At 32.3% G+C, this 20,319-nt stretch overlaps 1 protein-coding gene across 1 annotated transcript; it reads left to right on the forward strand.

The window, feature by feature from the left end:
- Positions 1–5,639: 5,639 nt before the first annotated feature.
- On the forward strand, positions 5,640–19,415 carry LOC127736428 (endoglucanase G-like). The gene is made up of 10 exons (XM_052246973.1): positions 5,640–5,838; positions 7,030–7,200; positions 8,325–8,509; positions 10,803–10,962; positions 12,899–13,010; positions 13,351–13,501; positions 15,718–15,874; positions 16,442–16,607; positions 18,069–18,259; positions 19,346–19,415. Exons 1-10 carry the CDS (start codon positions 5,640–5,642, stop codon positions 19,384–19,386), a joined length of 1,533 nt encoding a protein of 510 aa, XP_052102933.1. The 3' UTR covers positions 19,387–19,415.
- The last annotated feature ends 904 nt before the right edge of the window (positions 19,416–20,319 follow it).

Consider the following 20,319-nt stretch of genomic DNA (forward strand, 5'->3'; position numbering starts at 1 on the left):
TGTTTCGGTTCTTTTACATCTTTGACTTTCAAATATTCGGCTTTCTGATGAAGGTAAATCCCAAAAAAGCGCTTCGGACGCAAGAAATTTATAACGTGTTGTTTTCATCATTTACAGCACTGGGTTGTGACTTTTGCTAGTGGACTATCATTCCACGATAGTATCATCAGCTCATTAGTACCGTGCACTGACATGATTTATAATAAACCTTTCTGAAATTGTCTGTTTACAAATTTAGAAATGATTAAGAAACTAAGGTCCCAAGTCCTTCAGGCAAAGTTGACGTTATACGGATTTGGCTATTTCTTTTTTATGTCCTTTTTTGATCATATAGCTTTACACTAGTTTCGGTTCTTATACATCCTAGGCTTTCGAATATTCGGCTTTGAGCGTTCCTGATGAAGGCAAACCCAGAAAGGAGCTTCAAACAAAACAATTTAAAAACGACATGAAAAAATAAGCAAAGCATAGTTAATACCCATGTGGAAAGAGCACCTCTGAACACTGACTCAGGGTACTAACGAAGCATTCAAATATCACAAAAGTACTAACCAAGCAAAAAGGTTAAGCAAGGACAAGGACGGTGTTTGATACCGTTTCACATGGCATATACATTTCACGACAAGTGTACGGTTTGTTAGAATAAGTTCTAATAAAGTTGATGCATCCACGGCTCCAGTAAAATCCTCAGAAATGCCGTCAGACGTCATAGCAAACTCGGACTAATTCAAAGGTTACGCATGGAGCAACTGACTCTACAAAAAAAACCTTAGTAATTGAAGACATTAAGTTAATGAATAGTTGTTTGATTTAAAATAAAGTTATTTATAACAATGTACTATTCTTTACGAAAAGATCGACAATTCGAATGCTTGTATTTTGCCGCCAGTTTGATATAACAGTGGACAAAGGAAGAAAGTTCTGATAACAATAGAACCTGTATTGAAAAAAAGCCAGAATATGTTAGATATTATACAATTATGGCCCGTAGAAAAGGTGAATATCCAAAATTGTCAACATGAAGAGGTTATTTCACTGAGGGCTGCGCCCTCAGTGAAATAATTTTTTAGGGTTGAAAATTTTGGATATTCGTCGCTTGTTAGGGGCCACACTTGTTTTATTATACCGAACTAACAGTGGTAAGGCCTTTTGAACCATTAAAAAAGTACTTAACTTTAGTAACGAACACAAATTAACGTTCGAAAATAAAGTTGTGTCTTTGAATTTCGCGTATGTACAACAAAGGTAGAATCTTTTTGTAGGATTTGTGGTGTAAATTTTTAGGGTTATTCGTCCTTCCTTGCAATTAAATGAAAATTAACTGAATTATTCCATGTCACGTGATAACGTGTTACCCAATAGAATTGCTTATATCATATGTAAGGTATAATTACAGTAATTATTAATTACACATTACGCATTTAAGGGTCTGGTATAGGTAAATTTGCATACCATACATATGTTATGTACGACTGATGCCTTCTTTGCATCTAAGTTCCTAGCGTGAATAATTGTGACTATTAAAATCGAAGAAAGTTTGTGTCAAATAAGTGTTAAGTATGTGAAAAGATGCAAATTTGAGAACAACATGTACACACTAAACTAATTCTCTTTCAGTTTGAACCTTCGCTCCCAAAAATACGCAAATTTGTTTGATAAGTATTACTAATGGATTTTTCTGGCGATTGACTAGCAATTTTGATACTTACCGGCCTCTTACAAATACTACGGAATGTTGTTTCTGAAGTTTTTCTTGTGTGGGAGTATCCAACCAAAAGTTGAAGCTACCTTTTCTAGCTTTCTATGGTGTCGAGCACATTTTGACCATGTTTTCGAAATAATGGGTTAATTTTTATCTCCTTCAAACTATAGGTGGTTACCCAGTTTGTTGCTGTATTGTGCAAGATTTTTGTTGAGTTTTCTAGATTAACGTCTTTTTATCTGGAATGACAAAGGGGTAAATTTGTGCGGATCTAAAATTGTTTTCACCCCATCATATGTTGTGTTTGTACCCAGTCAGGTTATCTTGACAATGTGTTATCCGATTCGTTTTTGTTAATATTTGTTTGAACGTCTATTGTTTTGGAGTTGGGTTTAAGTAGTTGTTGTCCCATATTGAACTGTCTGGTATTTTTGGTGATATCTGTTATCCTTGTTTTAATTACTAGTATTCAGATCATACCAAAGGCTACCAAAATGCGCAAAGGGTTGTCAATATATCAAATATTTAAAGAATACCAAAGCCAGTAACAGAACGAACAAAATCATCTAAGGTCACCTTTGTTGTTGGGAATTGCAAACTTTTTTAAGCTTTAAACTGAATATTTATCGTTAGAATGTGACATTAAACTCATTCAAGTACTTTTGGGAGCTGACAGTCAACCAGAGTGCAACTGACCTATTGATAGAAATATACAGGTATATACCACTGATAACTAAAATGTGTTTGCTAAAAGATGCAATTGGCACATCCCCATTTAATGTCAATCAACAGTTTTGCCGTGTACATAGAAGTTTTCCTTGCCGTCCCTCAGTTCATAATATATATTGAAAGTAATAATCATAGTATCTGAGACAAGGTCATAGATCGTCTCTTTGAGGACTCTCACGGTATAGATAACAGAATTATGCAGACATGAAGTCAGGTAGTAGCATATGTTACACTTATTTGTTAATTTATTTATTAATATATTTATCGGTATTCTTATTCGATTATTCTATTTTTTTCAATAATGTTAATTTTAAACGTATATATAGGTATATCAGTTGGTACATGTTTTCAAATTTAATGGTATTTTAGACTGTTTAAAAGTTGTTATAACCAGTCAAAATTTGACTTGTGTTTTTCAATCATTTTGCATTTTTTCATGTATTAGTTTTTTGTTTTACTTTCCTTTTATGCATTCTGTTGACTTTTTAAATTAATGAAAACAAATTTAAAAATGTATAATGCATTTAAACGATAACATGAATTACCAAAAACTATTAGACAAGACAACTGACCACACCTACCACCAGACTCTTTCAATACATGATTTTTTAAGGATGTACTTAGGTCAGGTTTAGGAATTTTTGTCAGATGTTCGGACTCCTTGGTTTTTTCCTACGATACAAGGTAAAATATTTTGCCCCATAGCACCCATTTTTCTGTTCATATAAGCCTTCAATAGCTCATAAAAGGTCATTTACCAAAATTTAAGCAGATTCTAGTTTTCTTTTCTTTCGATTTGAGACCCAAATAATACTAATGCAAATATAAGGTAAAAGTCACAGTCAGCCATTTCCCGCCATTTTTTAAAGATTAAATATCTCGAAAAGGAGCAATATTTAAAGCTTATTTTGTTCCTTAACTAATGCTTTTCTGACTTATAGTATCAATTTTAAATTCTAGATTTTTTTAATTTCACCTAAGTACATTCTTAAAATGCGTTACAAGTTAACAATCTATCACCCTATTGTGCTTCTCGATAATGACATTTGTAAAAATTTTAATCCTGGTATCTATGATAAGTTTATCTACAATACGTACCTCTAATTCAAACAACACTATTTACAATATTGGCATTTGGAATATCTTTTAGCTCGCCGTTGTGACATATTTCATATCACCATGCTGGAGCTACTTACATTGCTGATAATTTTGCCGGCTGTTGCAATTGCTGCAGATATATCGGTACCTATGACTCAAATTCGCGACCAAGGTAATGGACAATTCGAAGGTCACTTAACCTTTGCCCTCACGGAAGAAGTAGTGGGATGGGAAGTCGTAGTAACATTTTCTGCTCCAGTCACAGGTCTATCTGTAAGTACCTTGTTAAATCATCATAAATCTTTTGGTAAGGCATAGACCATTCATTTTTGTTATGGTGGGCATCTATTTCCCCCTAATCTGTGATCGAGACAAACTATTTTTTCACATCCCGTCTGAAACAAATTTAAAAAAAATAATATTCAGGAAATTTAGAATCAAACAATGTATTAAATAACAAAATTTGACCCTCGCAAAAGATGAATGAGCGGTGCCTATGTATCATAAAAAGTAAAATAACAAAAATACCGAACTCCAAGGAAAGTTCAAATCGGAAAATCCCTTATCAAGTGGCAAAATCAAAAGCTCAAATACGTCAAACGAATGGAAAACAACTGTCATATTCCTGAATTGGTGCAGGCATTTCCTTATGTAGAAAATGGTGGATAAACCTGGTTTCATTGTTTTACTTTTGTGTGATGAAAGTCGCTAAAGAGTGAGTAATTGGTACTGTTTCCAATGCCAGCGTCGTCAAAAATTGTTTCAGTTATAATAATGTCACATATGTGATAGCATAATTCTGTGTCAACAGTTTATTAAGTCGCATGTCTATATCATGTATATCAGCTTTCTTATTTGGCCAAGGATCAGTTTGAAAATACTAGCTAGTTTCTTCTTTTAAAACAATATTTCAATTGGAAAAACCGTAAAGTTGAATCATCTGAAGATGTTTCATATTATACCTCCACTTTAAAAGTTAATACTATATCGAATTTGTCTTGTTCGTCCGTACATACTTCTGTTCGTCTAACATATATTTCCGTCACACTTTTCTCCAATCCTTCTGAAAAGAAAGATTATAAACAGCTCAAAATGTTGAGTTGTAATCGGTTGGCTCTTTCTCGAACAGTTGGATACATAATTTCTGTTTTCCGATAGTTTGAATACGTATGGATGTATGCTAAGAACGACAACACGTGTATTCTTGTGGATTTAAGTGACGATATTGTGTTTTTTGGGCCAGCATGAATTTCCAATATTCTATTTTGACTACCAACGGAAGTCAAATTTCGAAATGCGACTATGGTTCCTAATATATTAAAGGTAAGATTGGAACTGAAATAATTTGGAGGTTTGGCTTAAAATCTGTGTCATCCAACAGCTTAATTTTTAAAGTTTGTGTACCAAGTTAGGACCAAGACGTTCATTGATTTAAATTTTCAAATAATAACCTTTAGAGGCGATTTTGATTACAAAGATCTGCCAGTATATGACTTTATTTTTATGTACTTTCTACTTTAATAAACTTGTTATTTGCTACTTATTCTATGTCTTATATATTGTTATTTTGTACAGTTCATATAATTGACTTGTTGCTTGCGGTTAAGGCACAGACCATTGGTCATTCGTGGGGGTCATTGGTTTCGTATTCTCAAGAACCAAAATATACTGGTTTGTTAATATCATTGATCGGTCGACTTAGGGAGAAAATAGATAGGTTTGTTATTGTTACATTGTCTATGTAAGAAGGACGGTTAACAAGAAAGCAATCATTTCTACCATCTTAAAATGTTCCGCAAGCACAGTGCTGATATATTTACAAGTAAACAAATCCACTTACAATGATTGCTTTTGTCTAACCAGAACCGGAAACGTAGGAAATGTGAATCATCGTAGCGTATGACAACTATAAAGTAACAAAAAGTTTGATTTGGCGAATTTTTGTCAAATTTAATGGGTATAGTTTCCACCTGATAAAGACCTATATATTAAAGGGTACCGTTTGAGTTTTTCTTCGATAATAGATTGGAGTTGATATTCTTTTACATTTGTATTTTTTTTTTCATATTTCCAAACTTTTTCTCCAGATTAATTTTCGTTTTAGCAATGGATGGGAACGGAAATTCGTCATTCAGCCGACAACAAAGTCCATTACATAGTAAACCTAGATTACAATGGAATTCAACATGCCGGAACTACATTTGATTTAACAGTTCGAGGAACTGCTGCAGGTGGAAGTGCACCTACTGCAACGGCAGTTTTGAAAAATATGGGAATTGATGGGTTTACAGTTCCACCAATAATCAACAGTAAGATACTGAACAAAACCTGTCTACCACTGCATCAACGTCCTTTTCTGGCAGTGAAGATTTGAAATTTAAAGCACGAGCCCTTGCGATTCGTTTAAATATTAAAACATTGCTGTCGAGAGGGGGTATGGTATCACACGAGATACGTTGATGGTTTAATTCTTTCTCTCTTTTGTTTTTTTAGATCATATGTAGGCAAATTTTTATTGTCCTTTTTCAATAACATGCAAAAAAGAGTGTTCTTATTGTTGTGTGTAAACAGAAAATAGATCGAAAATTTATGAATACCTCTCCAAAAGTATCCCCGAGGGTATCATCAGCTCAGTAGTCAGTACTTCGGTACTGACATGATTTGTAACAAACCGTTCTAAAATTGTCCGTTAATAAATTTTGAAATTATTAGAAACTAAGGTTTCAACTCCCTCAGGCAAAGTTGACCTTATATTTAAGTCCTATATGGTAATATAGCTATTCAACTGTTTAGATTCTTATACATCCTTGCCTTTCAAATATTCGGCAGAATTTTGTAATACAATATAAGAAGATACTTCTAGATAGGAAAATGTGGTTACCATACACCACCTCTTGCTACATTACAAAATAGAGATGCTATAACGAAATTTAGATTTCAGATTTAGCTCCCTATAAAAAGAATAGTTTTGATATTTATTGTATCTAATAAGAACATTTTATTTATTTAAAGAACAAAATATTACTTTCAGATAAAATGATATGAAAAATCTAATAAATGCAAATGAATAGATCTCACATGAAACTTACGTTTCGATGACATTCCAATTGCAAAGTCAGAAAAAGGCAAACAAATTCGACATCAAAATTGAATTTACCAAGGAAGAAATGGAAACAACTGACCCACATATTTATCATTCGTGTATTTGGAAAGTTGTTGCAAAACGTATTTCTTTGGTTGTAACTCAGCATTTATTTTATAGGCTAATTGATCGTAGAAGTTAAAAATTGGTTTTAAAAATAGCAAAAAGTAAAATAACAAAAATACCGAACTCCGAGGAAAATTTAAAACGAAAAGTCCCTAATCAGAGAGAGAGAGAGAGAGAGAGAGAATCAAGAAAACCAAAACTCTACACAGAAAACTAAAGATCAGGGGACATTGTATAATATATTACGTTTTATATATATATGTATCTAATTTTCCTTGTTGTGGTATTTCAGGTGACGGAACTCCTTATAATTATGATGAAGTTATCAAAAAATCTATTTTATTCTATGCCGCACAGAGATCTGGAAAACTTCCGGCAGACAACCCTATACCATGGCGAATGGATTCTGCATTACATGACAGTGGAGACAATGGCGAGGATTTAACTGGTGGATGGTATGATGGTATGATCTGTTTATTTATTTACCTACTTTCGGAATTTATTTTTCTTTCAATGCCCCACAATTTCAAATTTGATTTTCATGGCCTTCCAAATGTTTTGATTCGATCACCAATGATGAGTTTTATGAAGACGAATCGTTCATCTGGCGTAACAAATTATATGTCTGGTATTTTTGGTGAATTTTTTTTATTTATTCATTTATTCATTTGTTTATTTATTCATTTTCATTATGATTTATTTATCTATCTATCTTTCTATGTGGAATATGCGTCAGTTAGACTGCAGAAAGTTATATTTCTTATCCGATTTTAATTGATACATAATTATTTTGCTTGTAAATCTCCAGTTCAACATATTGTGTAAGTATGCTAAATCATGGCGACTGTTGATTACCAATGTTCAAAATTCGTTTATCGATTAGAAAAACACACTTCCAGGTAACAAACAAAACTGAGGCAATCGCATGAACTACAAACGGAGCAAGACTGGATGCGTCGACATGGTAAGCATCTCCTGGTATGCATAAATCATGCGCCATGCGCATTCACATGTCAAGAACGGGAATAGGAAACAGTCGTTAAAAGTATATATCAGACGACTATAATTGCATCTAAAAATCAAAGATGCAAACATGTCGCCAGTGAGTTGAGACACCGACACGTCCTTTAGGTCAAACAATTCGTGATGGTGACGGTTACACTTATGTAGTGTCAATTTCAGTCGTTCTTCCTTATAATTCTGTTCGAGAAGTTTTGTGTAAGGGAGAATCTGGCTTTGCAACACCTTCAGCGAAAATTGACCTTAAACGGTATAGTTTGTATTTTTTATGGATCGTTTAGGTTTTATGCACTCAAATGATTTGTATTTTTGACTTTCAAAACCTTTCCCGGGCGAACGTGATAAAGCAGGTAACACGCCCTATGCGCATTCAAATCTTATTAATTATGCCCCCGCCGCTAGATTAAGGAGGCATTAAGTGTTACCCTTGACCTTCCGTCCTTCCGTCATTCCGTCCGTCTTTTTGTCTTTACCTCCGTCCTTCCCAAAAGTATTTTCACATATTATAAGCAAGCTTTAGTGGGGGCATTCATGTCCTCAGACACATTCTTCTTTTATTTATTTTAGCTGGAGATAATGTTAAATTTGGATTTCCAATGGCAGCATCAACCACGTTGCTTTCATGGAGTCTTCTACAATACAAAGATGCTTACCAGGCCAGTGGACAACTTGATGCTATGTACGACTGTATAAGATGGCCTCTAGAATGGTTGATTAAATGTCATACAGGAACAAACGAACTTTATGTTCAGGTATATAAGTTAAAAATTGTAAAATTGATATTTTAAGAAATATGTGAAATATGATATATAATACACTAGCGAGATTTGGAAAAAGAAACTGTTCATTTTGCAATTTAAAAAATATGTTACCAGCTTATACCTTAATAGGTTTATATTTTTGGTAAATTTAAAGAAAGTTTATGTAAGAATGTGTGTTATTCCTTTTTTCAAACCGCGTATACATACGTAATCGTTTATAAACACATGTTACTGTTCCATACGTTGTTCAATCATATTATCAATCAAATAACGCTTCGAATTCGTTCCTCATTCTTTATGACAAATGTTTTCATTTGTTGAACTCAATCAATATCATTTTCGGCCGAGCACTACCGGTATCGCTTGATTTTGACTTCCGGTAACAATAATAATCTGGATTATGTGACGTCACTAGAGTACGTCATTAAAATGAACAATATCCGATGAAACACTAAATAACACATTAACATAAAGACAAAACAATGTTTGGTTATTTGCGCACAGTGTCAGTGAAATAAGCGACAACTGTATAGTATCTTATTGACTGTCGTTTGAGGCACAGTTTTATGAAAGACAGTTTATTTTTCCGTAAATATAAAGCAGTAAAATTTCAGCACGATTTCTGTTTCTTTCTTCTTCTTTGGTAACATTTCGACTCATGCAATTACATTATTGAATGCTTTAATTTATTTATCTGCTGCTGATTGGTTTCGAGTCCATTGCCAATTAAGAAGTTTAATTTCATGTGTGTTTACGAATTTATCTGAAAATATATGAATTTTGTTCTGGTACAAGTTAGACGAAACGTAAGTAAAAATGATCCAACAACCATGGCAAATACCATACAAGTATGTCACAAATTTTTGATCCGTTTATGTATAAAAATAAGAAGATGTGGTATGATTTCCAATGAGACACCTCTCAACTTGAGACCAAGTGATATAGAAGTTAAGAACTATAGGTCACCTTATGACATTCAACAATTAGCAAAACCGCATAGTATGCTCTGAAAGGCCTCGAAATGACAAACGTTAAATCATTCAAACAGGGAAAGCAAAATGTGGCGGGATTAAACATGTTTGCGGGCGCCAAATCCTCCTCTAACCTGGGACTTATGAACAAACAATAAAAATCAGTATTATTTTCATAAACCATTCCGTTAACATTAATATAGTCATTGAAAGTTACTTTTCCATTGGAGGAGTTTCTATGTTACGCAATTGTTTGACAGAGGTTTTATGAAGATCGATTGTACATTGAAGTTTTTTTTAACTATTTTTTTTTAAAACAGTAGTAATCTTAATAAAAACGGAGTATATATCTCCCAATTGATACGATATTCCCGGGCTTGTATTTCCTATCATGATTTCCTTGATAGAGGATTGCTGCTTACAAGGAATCTATTAAACCAAGAGTTCCAAATGGTAAAGTTGAAATCATCCCTTCGTAAATATTACGGACGCCATCACGAGTTGGTTGACCGTTATGGAATAACCGTTTCACAGATGATATCGGATATGTTCCTTATGTCGTAACTACAATACCCTTCCCTTTTCACGAATGTGACCTACCGAAATAGACTATTTACCGGATTTCTAATAACATAAGCAACACGACGGGTGCCACATGTGGAGCAGGATCTGCTTACCCTTCCGGAGCACCTGAGATCATCCCCAGTTTATGGTGGGGTTCGTGTTGCTTAGTCTTTAGTTTTCTATGTTGTGTCACCTGTACTATTATTTGTCTTTTTGTCTTTTTATTTTTGGCCATGGCGTTGTCAGTTCGTTTTCGATCTATGAGTTTGCCTGTCCCTTTGGTATCTTTCGTCCCTATTTAATAAAAAGCTTTTTAAAACGCCTATATTTTACTTTCAACTTATCATGCTTTGCATATGAAGCAGTCCGTTTTTTCCGGTGTACAACCAGTCTACAAGTTATAAAGGGAACAACTTGTGTTTAAACTTTAAAGTGTGTAATAGTAAAATAAAATCTGTAATTGGCAAAATAACTATTGCAGGCAATAGTAACTCGTTAATTATCCTTTTTAGAAAGAGTTATGAAGATAACTACTTATATTGATTTTTAATTCGTCATTCCAGAATCTCAATGAATATGTGTAGTGTCAAAAAAAAAATGTAACGCCACGTCAGTGACTACATTTCAATTCTTAATTAGTTGTTATCAAGTCAAATCATTTCGGTGTATGTTTTTAAAACAAAAATATCAAAAATACATTAGATTCTGAAATGGCAATAATTATCTTACACTGGTATATTTTATTATAGGTAGGAGATGGTCAAAAGGATCATGGCGTTTGGGGCAGACCAGAAGATATGAAAATGGACAGACCAGCTTATAAAATCACCGCAAGCAAACCCGGAAGTGACGCAGCTGGAGAGTATGCTGCTGCTATGGCTGTTGGTTCTATACTGTTTAAAGACAAAGGTTTATATCGTACAAATATATCATTTACATTAGGAGTATTTGCGAGAAAAAAATCAAGTCCTTCTATGATGTCTAAAAGCAAATGTATGTATTAAACATATATATCATGTTCAAGAGGGGTATTTGCGAAAAATGCTAGTCGAAAGAAGGTAAAATACACCTATCGGTTTTTGTCCGTAAGTACTGAACATCCAACAGATTCCATTAAAAGTTTGACGTTATAAAAAACAGGACATTGTTATACGACTTCAATATTTCCAAATAACATTAACAGTTCCAATTTTACTGCACCAAATGCTCATGTCGACAATCAAAAACTAATACAAACATTGAACAGCTGATAAAGGCATTAAGAATCTAAAGTATAGCAAAATAAATCCGGACTAGAAATCAAGAGTTTTGCGTGTATCTCAAACTCACAGGTCAAGTGTCGCAAATTTCATATTGGTGATAAAGTCTGAAACATGAAACGTTAAGCGATGAAAATAGAGAATCCACCACTGCATCAAGTGTGTTACGATATTTTTCCCCTCGAGACAGTTAAATTTTATAATTTTATAATTTAAAGCGCGAGCCTTTGCCGAGCATTTTGAATAATTAGATTAAACTGTTGAGAGTGGAGAAATATTGTAATACACGAGTTATAGTGATGGAATCTGTTTCTCTTATGATTTTTAGACGATATATAAACAAAGTTTATCCTTCCTTTTCAAAGATTTGCAGAAAGTTGTGTTCTTTATATATGACGTCATAAGGCGTGATCGCATTTTTTCATGACGTCACAATAGGAAATTCAGAAGAAACCAAGAAAATTTGACGTCATAATTAAATTTCGACAAATCATTTGCCGTGAACAAAGTTTTCTCAAGAGATGAAAATTATTTTTTCCACACCAATCGAGAAATGTGAAAAAGCATGAAAATTGGAGAAATTGGTATTGTTCACACATGTTCCTCTGCAACACACTATATCTGTTTTACACCAAATATCAATTAAGATGGTTAAGTAAAAATAATCAAAAGTAATTTCATTATTCTTCCGTTATTAGACGATAGTAAAAACAACCGCTCAAAAACAGCACACGAATGACCAAGCGTCACCGTGAAGGGTACAAAAGACAAATCGATTTGGCCAATACCAAAGAAGAGAGAATAAAAAAAAACAAAAACGTTTTTGACATATACATCGGCGATGGTCAAATAGGAACAAAATTCATCTGATGAAGGGAAAATCCATGAAAATACACAAGGTATCACCCAATCAAAATCCAGGGTACTTACCTAACATGTATTTATAACAAAAATTTAAAATCAAAGACACAGAATGAAACAAACTGATCAAAATGAGTTTTACAAATATTTTGAAAAAAGAGGAATACAAAATTTAAACCTGCATGTTGTCTGCTCTATGGTCGGGTTGTTGTCTCTTTGACACATTCCCCATTTCAATTCTCAATTTTATGTATATGTTGGTCCCTAACAAACGATATAAAAATGTTTCCATTTTTTTATTTGAACTTCACAGTATAAAAATACATTTTTCTTAAAATATGTTTAGTAACAGGAAAAATGAACTGTTATGATTTCTTCAAAACCGTTTACTATTTGTGTTTTTCTTTTCTGTTTTCAAGATATTTCATGCTAAAAATATATAAACATACGGTAGGTTTTAAGACAGGTAGATGATCTCGATCGCATGTTGATTCAAAAAAGCAAAACTAAAGTCCACGTACCTTTATGTTGAATGGATAAGTTTGTTATGATTTAAATCTGACAGCTTCAACTAGACCCATATTAATTTATTATCAGAATATTTCCGATATATTCTAATATATTTATGCCCTTTTCCTTCCCTAATCCCCTAGTTTCAAAAATGTAGAAAGAGATGTTTTTGCAGTTCTACATTCAATAATCAGAAAATATCATTATTATTATAGATCCTGCTTTTTCTGCAAAACTCTTAACACACGCAAAACAAATTTATGATTTCGCAAAAACTTACCAAGGAAAATACAGTGTTAGTGTTACTGAAGCAGCTGCTTATTACAGGTAAGTGATACAAATATGCATGATTGAACTTATGATTGCTAAAAAGAACAGGATATAGGTATAAACTTAATTGACGTCGGTTATCTCTAAATTTCTCTGAATATTTTTAGACGAAAGTTTAAAATCGGTATGATATAACAGGATACTTGTGTATGCTATGGCATTGTGATTCTGAGCGATTTTGGCAATTTAAATATTCCTTGATACTGCCACAATTTTTCTAAATGGCACAGAAACCTCAAATCTATTTGAGACAGACAGAAAGACAAAGAAAATTCGCTTACATTGCTTTTTTTTTACATTCGACCTTTATCTATTAATCAGTGTACAATCTTTTTAGTTCCGATAACTTTGCTGATGAATTATCTTGGGCAGCTGTATGGCTTTACATGGCAACCAATGTGTCTCAATACCTGACTGATGCAGAAAGTTTTTACCTGCCAGGACCAGCATGGGGTCAATCATGGGATGACAAAAATGCGGGAAATATGGTAATCGTCCGTATAGTTATAAGCAAAATCTGCTCATCCTTCCGGAGCACCTGATTTCACCACCGATGTTTTGTTGGGAATCGTGTTTCTCAATCTTTGATAGAAAAAAAAATTAAAGGATAGGGGGTATCCATCCATGACACAAAATCAGTGCATGCTCAGCTGACACACATAAGAGAAGTTATCTCAAGAATCAATACACCATAAGTTTAAAAAAAAAAGTTTTCTATGTTGACTTTGTAGACTGTCGTTTGTTCTTCCGACCTTTTTTCGGTTTGCCAAGTCGCTTTCAGTTTCGTTTTCGATTTATTAATTTGAATATTCCTTTCTTGAATGCTGATTCTCTTTTATATTACGTTATTGTCTCTTTCTTCTTCTTCTTCTACGACTGCATGTGCTAAACTTCTAAAACATCAAATGAACAGATATATTGCACTTTCGAGTCTCTCGTATCTTTGATAACTATTGCACGGGACTAGAAATATTTCAAATGTTATACCAGACATATAAGGCAAATCATAGTCACGAATTTTAAATTACTTGATTCTGAAAAAATAAAAATTTGGCACTGGTACTTTTATAATTTGTTTAGTTTACTGATGTGTAAATATGTTCTTCTTCATTGTAGTTCATTACTATATAAGATTTATAGATTACAAAATATTTGATAGAATCATGATAGGTTTAATCTATAGATTACAAAACGTTTAATGAAAGCAAGGTAGGTTTAATATATAGATTACAAAACATTTAATAATATGATGGTAGGTTTAATCAGTAGATTACAAAACATTTAATAAAATCATGCTGGGTTTAATCTACAGATTACAAAATATTTAATAAAATCATGGAAGGTTTAATCTATAGGTTATAAAACATTTCATAAAATTATGGTAGGTTTAATCTATAAATTACAAAACATTTAATAAAATCATGGTAGGTTTAAATGAATTTATTATAATCTCTGAACAAAAGGAAAATCAAGATGGAAATCAGCATGAATGCGTATGTTAATAAGGCAGTAACTCATTTATACCAATAAAAAGCAACATAACACAGACCAAGAGGCCAAGATATCAATTTGAACAGTAATAAAATGTATATAAAACATTGTCAAGATCTCAGTCGCACCGAATCAAGAGTAGTTGTAGAGTATTTAAAGAGACCATCAAAAATCATGGTAGGTTTAATCTACAGGTTACAAAACATTTATTAAAATCCTGGTAGGTTTAATCTATAGATTACAAAACATTTAATAAAATCATGGTAGGTTTAATCTATAGAGTACAAAACATTTAATAAAATCGTGGTAAGTTGAATCAATAGGTTACAAAAAATTTAATCAAATCATGGTAAGTTTACTCTATAAGTTACAAAACATTTAATAAAATCGTGATAAGTTTAGTAAATAGGTTACAAAACATTTATTAAAATCATGGTTGGTTTAAATGAATTTGTCATAATCTATGAACAAAGGGGAAATCAAGATGGAAACTTGCATGAATGCGTATGTTAATAAGGCAGTAACTCATTAATACCAATAAAAAGCAACATAATTCAGACCAAGAGGTCACGATATCAATTTAAACAATAATAAAGTGTATATAAAATATTGTCAAGATCTCAGTCGCACCCAATCAAGATTAGTTGTGGCTTATTTAAAGAGACCATCAAAGATCTGCAATTGACATCCAATTCCCAAAATGTCATAAACATTTAAATATGTTTAAACCACATCGCGAACTATGGTCCTGAATTGGTCAGGGAACATTGACACATGACGATTTTATACTTGTTTCTGTCTGTTCTCAGTTGTCCCTAGTCTTTGCTTTTCTATGTTGTGTTTTGTACACTGTTGGTTGTACTTTGGTTTATTTTAGTTTTTTGTGATGATGTTGTCAGTTTGTTCTCATTCAGATAAGAAACGAAAGTTGCATGATCGTAAAAACCAACTCTTAAAATATTCCTATTTCAGTTAAAATGGAGTGCATGACTTGCAATATATATAATGACTTACATTATTCGAAAATTTAAGCTGTTATTTTATACTTTTGTAACCATATATTTTGGTTAATTACGATTTTTGATTTCGTATGTTCTTTTTTCAAATTTACAAACTTTACTTATTTTTTTTAAGAATATTTCATAATTTCAATATTGCCAATATGATAGCATTTCCTTTCTTTATTAAGAAATAATTGGAATTATTTATTTAGATATTGTTGTATAAAATAACAAGCAAAGACAAATATAAGCACGACATTGAAGCAACATTTACCAATTGGTTACCTGGTGCTACACTAGCAGGACGAATTCCCTACACTGCTAAAGGGCTGGCCTTCAGATCAGTATGGGGATCACTTAGATATGCTTGTAAGATTATATTATCATAATTCAAAAGTTGTCAGTTTAACTATGATCAGAGTCATTTTATTACCTTGAGTTTATTATTGAGGGTATAGATGGGGGTTTACAGAATAGAGAATAATTGGAAAATACTATAAAGAATAGAGAAAAATGGACAAAAAGTCTAAAAAAAATAGAGGAAATTGGCCGAAAAATTTTAAAAAATACAGATATGAAGGACCCCATATCAGTACCCTAAGTATTTAATTCATAATTAGACTTAAGCAGCATTAGAAAACTAAACCATTAAAATACTATTATCTCTTCTTCATTTTGAAAGTTATGAAGTTAATAAAATATATTTCTTTTCAAATTATCTTCACTTCAAAATAATTCATATATATATACGCTTTTAGCAAGTAAATGGTGTTCTTCTCAATGTCTAAATTAGTAGCATCTTACATGTATGTGCAATATTTTTTACAAGACGGTTATAGCCACAAAAGTTAAATTAAATTTTGCAGAAGTGCATTTGATTTTAATAGATTTATATATTATATCTATTATAAAGTTACTCTGTTATATTTTATAAAGCAAATATGGCTTTCATGGCATTGTTGGCTGCTGAAACAGGATTGCATCCAACAGAATATAGAAAATGGGCAAAAAGTCAAATTGGATATGCTCTAGGAGATACTGGAAGAAGTTTTGTAGTTGGGTTTGGTGTAAACCCACCTACACAGCCCCATCATAGAGCAAGGTAAAATTTTCATATACAAAAAACAATAATGTATTCCTTTTAATCTATCAATGTTCAGAAAGTATACAAAAATGCCGAATTTTAGGGTTAATTTAAAAAGTGGAAGTCCTTAAAAGCTGACAAAATCAAACGTTATCAACAAAGGAACTCGGTATAGGCATTTTTCGAAAAAAATCTTTGGTTAAACCTTGTTTTATAGCTAGCTAAACCTTCAAAGTAATCATAGTATGATAAATGTATAGGCCTAATATTGCACTCAAGGTTAAAGTTATTTAAGGATGCTCTCTACTCTGTGTCAAAATAACAAGCTTTTTAAAAGACTGTTATAAATTGATAGTATATAAATAACGGAACTAAAAAAGCAGAAAACAATTAAGAGTCCGTGTCCTTGTTTTCGAGATATAAGCCATGGACAATTTAGCGGGAAATGATTCTCTCTAGATTTTTCATACATTTATCATTGGTACATTTTTTCTTTGAAAAACTATGAAAAAATTACATGAATTTTATAAGATTTTCAAATATGACTTTTTAAACTATATGTTATAAAAATATGAAAAGAAAAGTAGGGGTTAGCGGTCAAAAATTTTAATGGCATTACATAGATAAATCCAGAGGATTCTGAATATCTGACGATAAGTCAAAAACAAGAGGAACAAACATCCTTAAGAAAGAATCTTTCTTTAAATAGCAACAGGGTATGTTGTTGTATACTTCAATGAAACTGTAACCCAGCATCATACAAAGCTAAAGAAATTTTGGTTACATATAGTCTTCAACAATAGACAGATCTCGAAACGTTGTTTCAAGCTCTTAATCGCCCCTTATCTAGAACAGTACCGAATAAGTTAAACAAAGACTATCAATCATTTTGCAATCAACACCAAATTATCCATCACATGTAAGGTACTGATAACTCATAAAGATGTGACAACATATACATGCTTCAATAATTGAAAAAGAGAGGTGAAAGATACCATAGGGACATTCAATCTCATAAGTCGAAAATAAACTGACAACGCCATGACTAGAGAAAATGATCAACAGATAAACAATAGTACACAAAACACAACATAGAAAACTTAAGACTGAGCAACACGAACTCCATTAAAAATTGGGGGTGATCTCAGGTGCTCCGGAAGGGTAAGCAAATTCTCACGCAACAACCCTTTGGTTAAAACAGTTAGGGGTTTATATTCATATTCCTTAACTTTCAGTTCATGTCCAACGATACACATTCAGATATGATACCGAATATATCTTTTATGTAACCAACCGAACTATTACACGTACATATCGATAGAATTGTCGACTGTCCCCTTTTGCTTTTGAAATTTAAAAAAAAATCCGCTATGATTTTGTACGCCAGTCGCACGCTTCGTCTTCATAAAACATATACGAGACGCTCGAATTAAAGGCAAAATAAGGAGTTTAGTAATACAAATCTTATAAAACTTTCAGTTCATGTCCAATGATCCCTGCTCCATGTTCATGGGCTAATCAACAGGAAAAAGGAGCAAATCCACACACATTATATGGCGCTTTGGTTGGTGGTCCTGATCAAAATGACAAGTATACAGATAGCAGGAACAATTATATCAATAACGAAGTGGCGTGTGATTACAATGCCGGTTTCCAGGGTGCTGTTGCAGGTACCAAACTTATCATCTTAGATAAGGATAAGGCTAAGTCTGATTATGTTGGTTTTCCATGAATTCAAATTATAAAAAAAACCTCATCAAATGTACCAAGCGTATAGGTTAAGGTGACCATAGGCGCGATTACTCTTCATAACTACATACGTTATTATTGTGACTTGCATCTTTCTCATTTACAAATAAATACAATTCAACACATACACATACACTCAATACACATCCAGAATACATACTGAATAGGAACTGCATTAAATATCATTCTCATGAGGGCTTACATACAGTACATACAGTTGTCTGTTTCTTAATGTCGATCATTGTTAGCATCCTTTCTGACTTAATAGTCTAGTTATACACACTCACTTGCTGCTACTTTAAATTGCTTGTTTTTAATCATAATGATACTAAATAAATCAATTTTGAAAAATTATTGATTAATCGGTTGTTTGATTGGTCGGGAAATGCAATGTAATACTTTTTACCTTTGTAATGCACAAGTTTCGAGGATAACATTGATTTATAACATTAAAAACTAGAAGACAGCTAAATAAATCAAATGCACAGGAACAATAACACAAAGAGCCTAGATACAATTTAAACAAATCCTTCCTCGTAACTTTTGTTAAAAGTAGTTTCCAATTAATTGAACACACTACATATTCTATGAAAAAGTAAAATAACAAAAATACCGAGCTCGAAGGGAAATTCAAAACGGAAAGTCCTTTATAAAATGGCAAAATCAAAAGCTCAAACACATCTAACGAATGGAAATGTCACATTCTGGTACAGGCATTTCCTTAAATAAATCAATTTTGAAAAATAGAAAATGGTGGATTAAACCTAAACAATTATAATCAAATTTGAAGTGTGTCAGTATCGGACCACAATTTAGTACCCAAAGAATAACAACGGAAAGAAAAAAAAAACAAAAATTTTCAATCTTGTGTCTGTATAAGGTTTGCTTTTCCGAATCCGGTTATACAACAAACAAGAACGCACAAGAATATACTAGTATACAGATATGTATTTGATTAAGTTTTTTTGCATCACTCAACAATTTCATCATGTTCATCTTGTTTTCAGGTCTGAAATCGCTTCATCTGAGGAACATTCTAGACAAATAAGAAATAAAACAATAATAATAGTAAAACAAGTAAACTTTTTATTTCTTTTTATCTTATATAGATATAGGAAGATGTGGTATGAGTGCCAATGAGACAACTCTCCATCCAAGTTACAATTTATAAAAGTAAACCATTATAGGTCAAGGTACGGCCTTCAACACGGAGCATTGGCTCACACCGAACAGCAAGCTATAAAAGGCCCCAAAAAATTACTAGTGTAAAACCATTCAAACGGAAAAACCAACGGTCTAATCTATATAAAAACGAGAAACGAGAAACACGTATGAACTACATAAACAGACGACAACTACTGTAATCAGATTCCTGACTTAGGACAGGTGCAAACATTTGCAGCGGGATTAAAAGTTTTAATGGTACCAAACCTTCTCCCTTTTCTGAAACAATAGTATAACATCACAACATAGAAAAACACACTATAAAATATCAATTGGAATGCTTAACTAAATCAAAAAACGTAAATTAACACACAATGAACGAATGAATTTGACCTGTGACACCTGCATGAATGCAAATACACAGTTAATAAAAAATTACAAGAGATAAATAATTAAAGTCAAAAGTAAATAAACAGGTTTAAACAAAGTTAAAGTATGATATTACTGTGAAATTTCAAACAATTTATAGAAAATCATCACTTTTGAAGAAACCTGCGTCATATTATACACAGGTAAATGAAAATAATTTTGTTGTTAAGTATACTTCTTCTTCTGTGTGTATAAAATCTTCCGTTTAGGAATACCAAGAAATTTCTTTAATATCAATAAAACTAATCTAACACTTGGTACATATGGGGTGAATATCAACAATAAAAATATACAATTAGTGCTAGATAAAACTTCCTGTACAGGTCCAAGAACAGCATCTAAGGAAAAATGAAATAATTTTGATGTTCATAGTACGAAGAAGTGAAAA

This window comes from Mytilus californianus, unplaced genomic scaffold, assembly GCF_021869535.1.
Source record: "Mytilus californianus isolate M0D057914Y unplaced genomic scaffold, xbMytCali1.0.p SCAF_30, whole genome shotgun sequence".
NCBI classification, from domain to species: domain Eukaryota; kingdom Metazoa; phylum Mollusca; class Bivalvia; order Mytilida; family Mytilidae; genus Mytilus; species Mytilus californianus.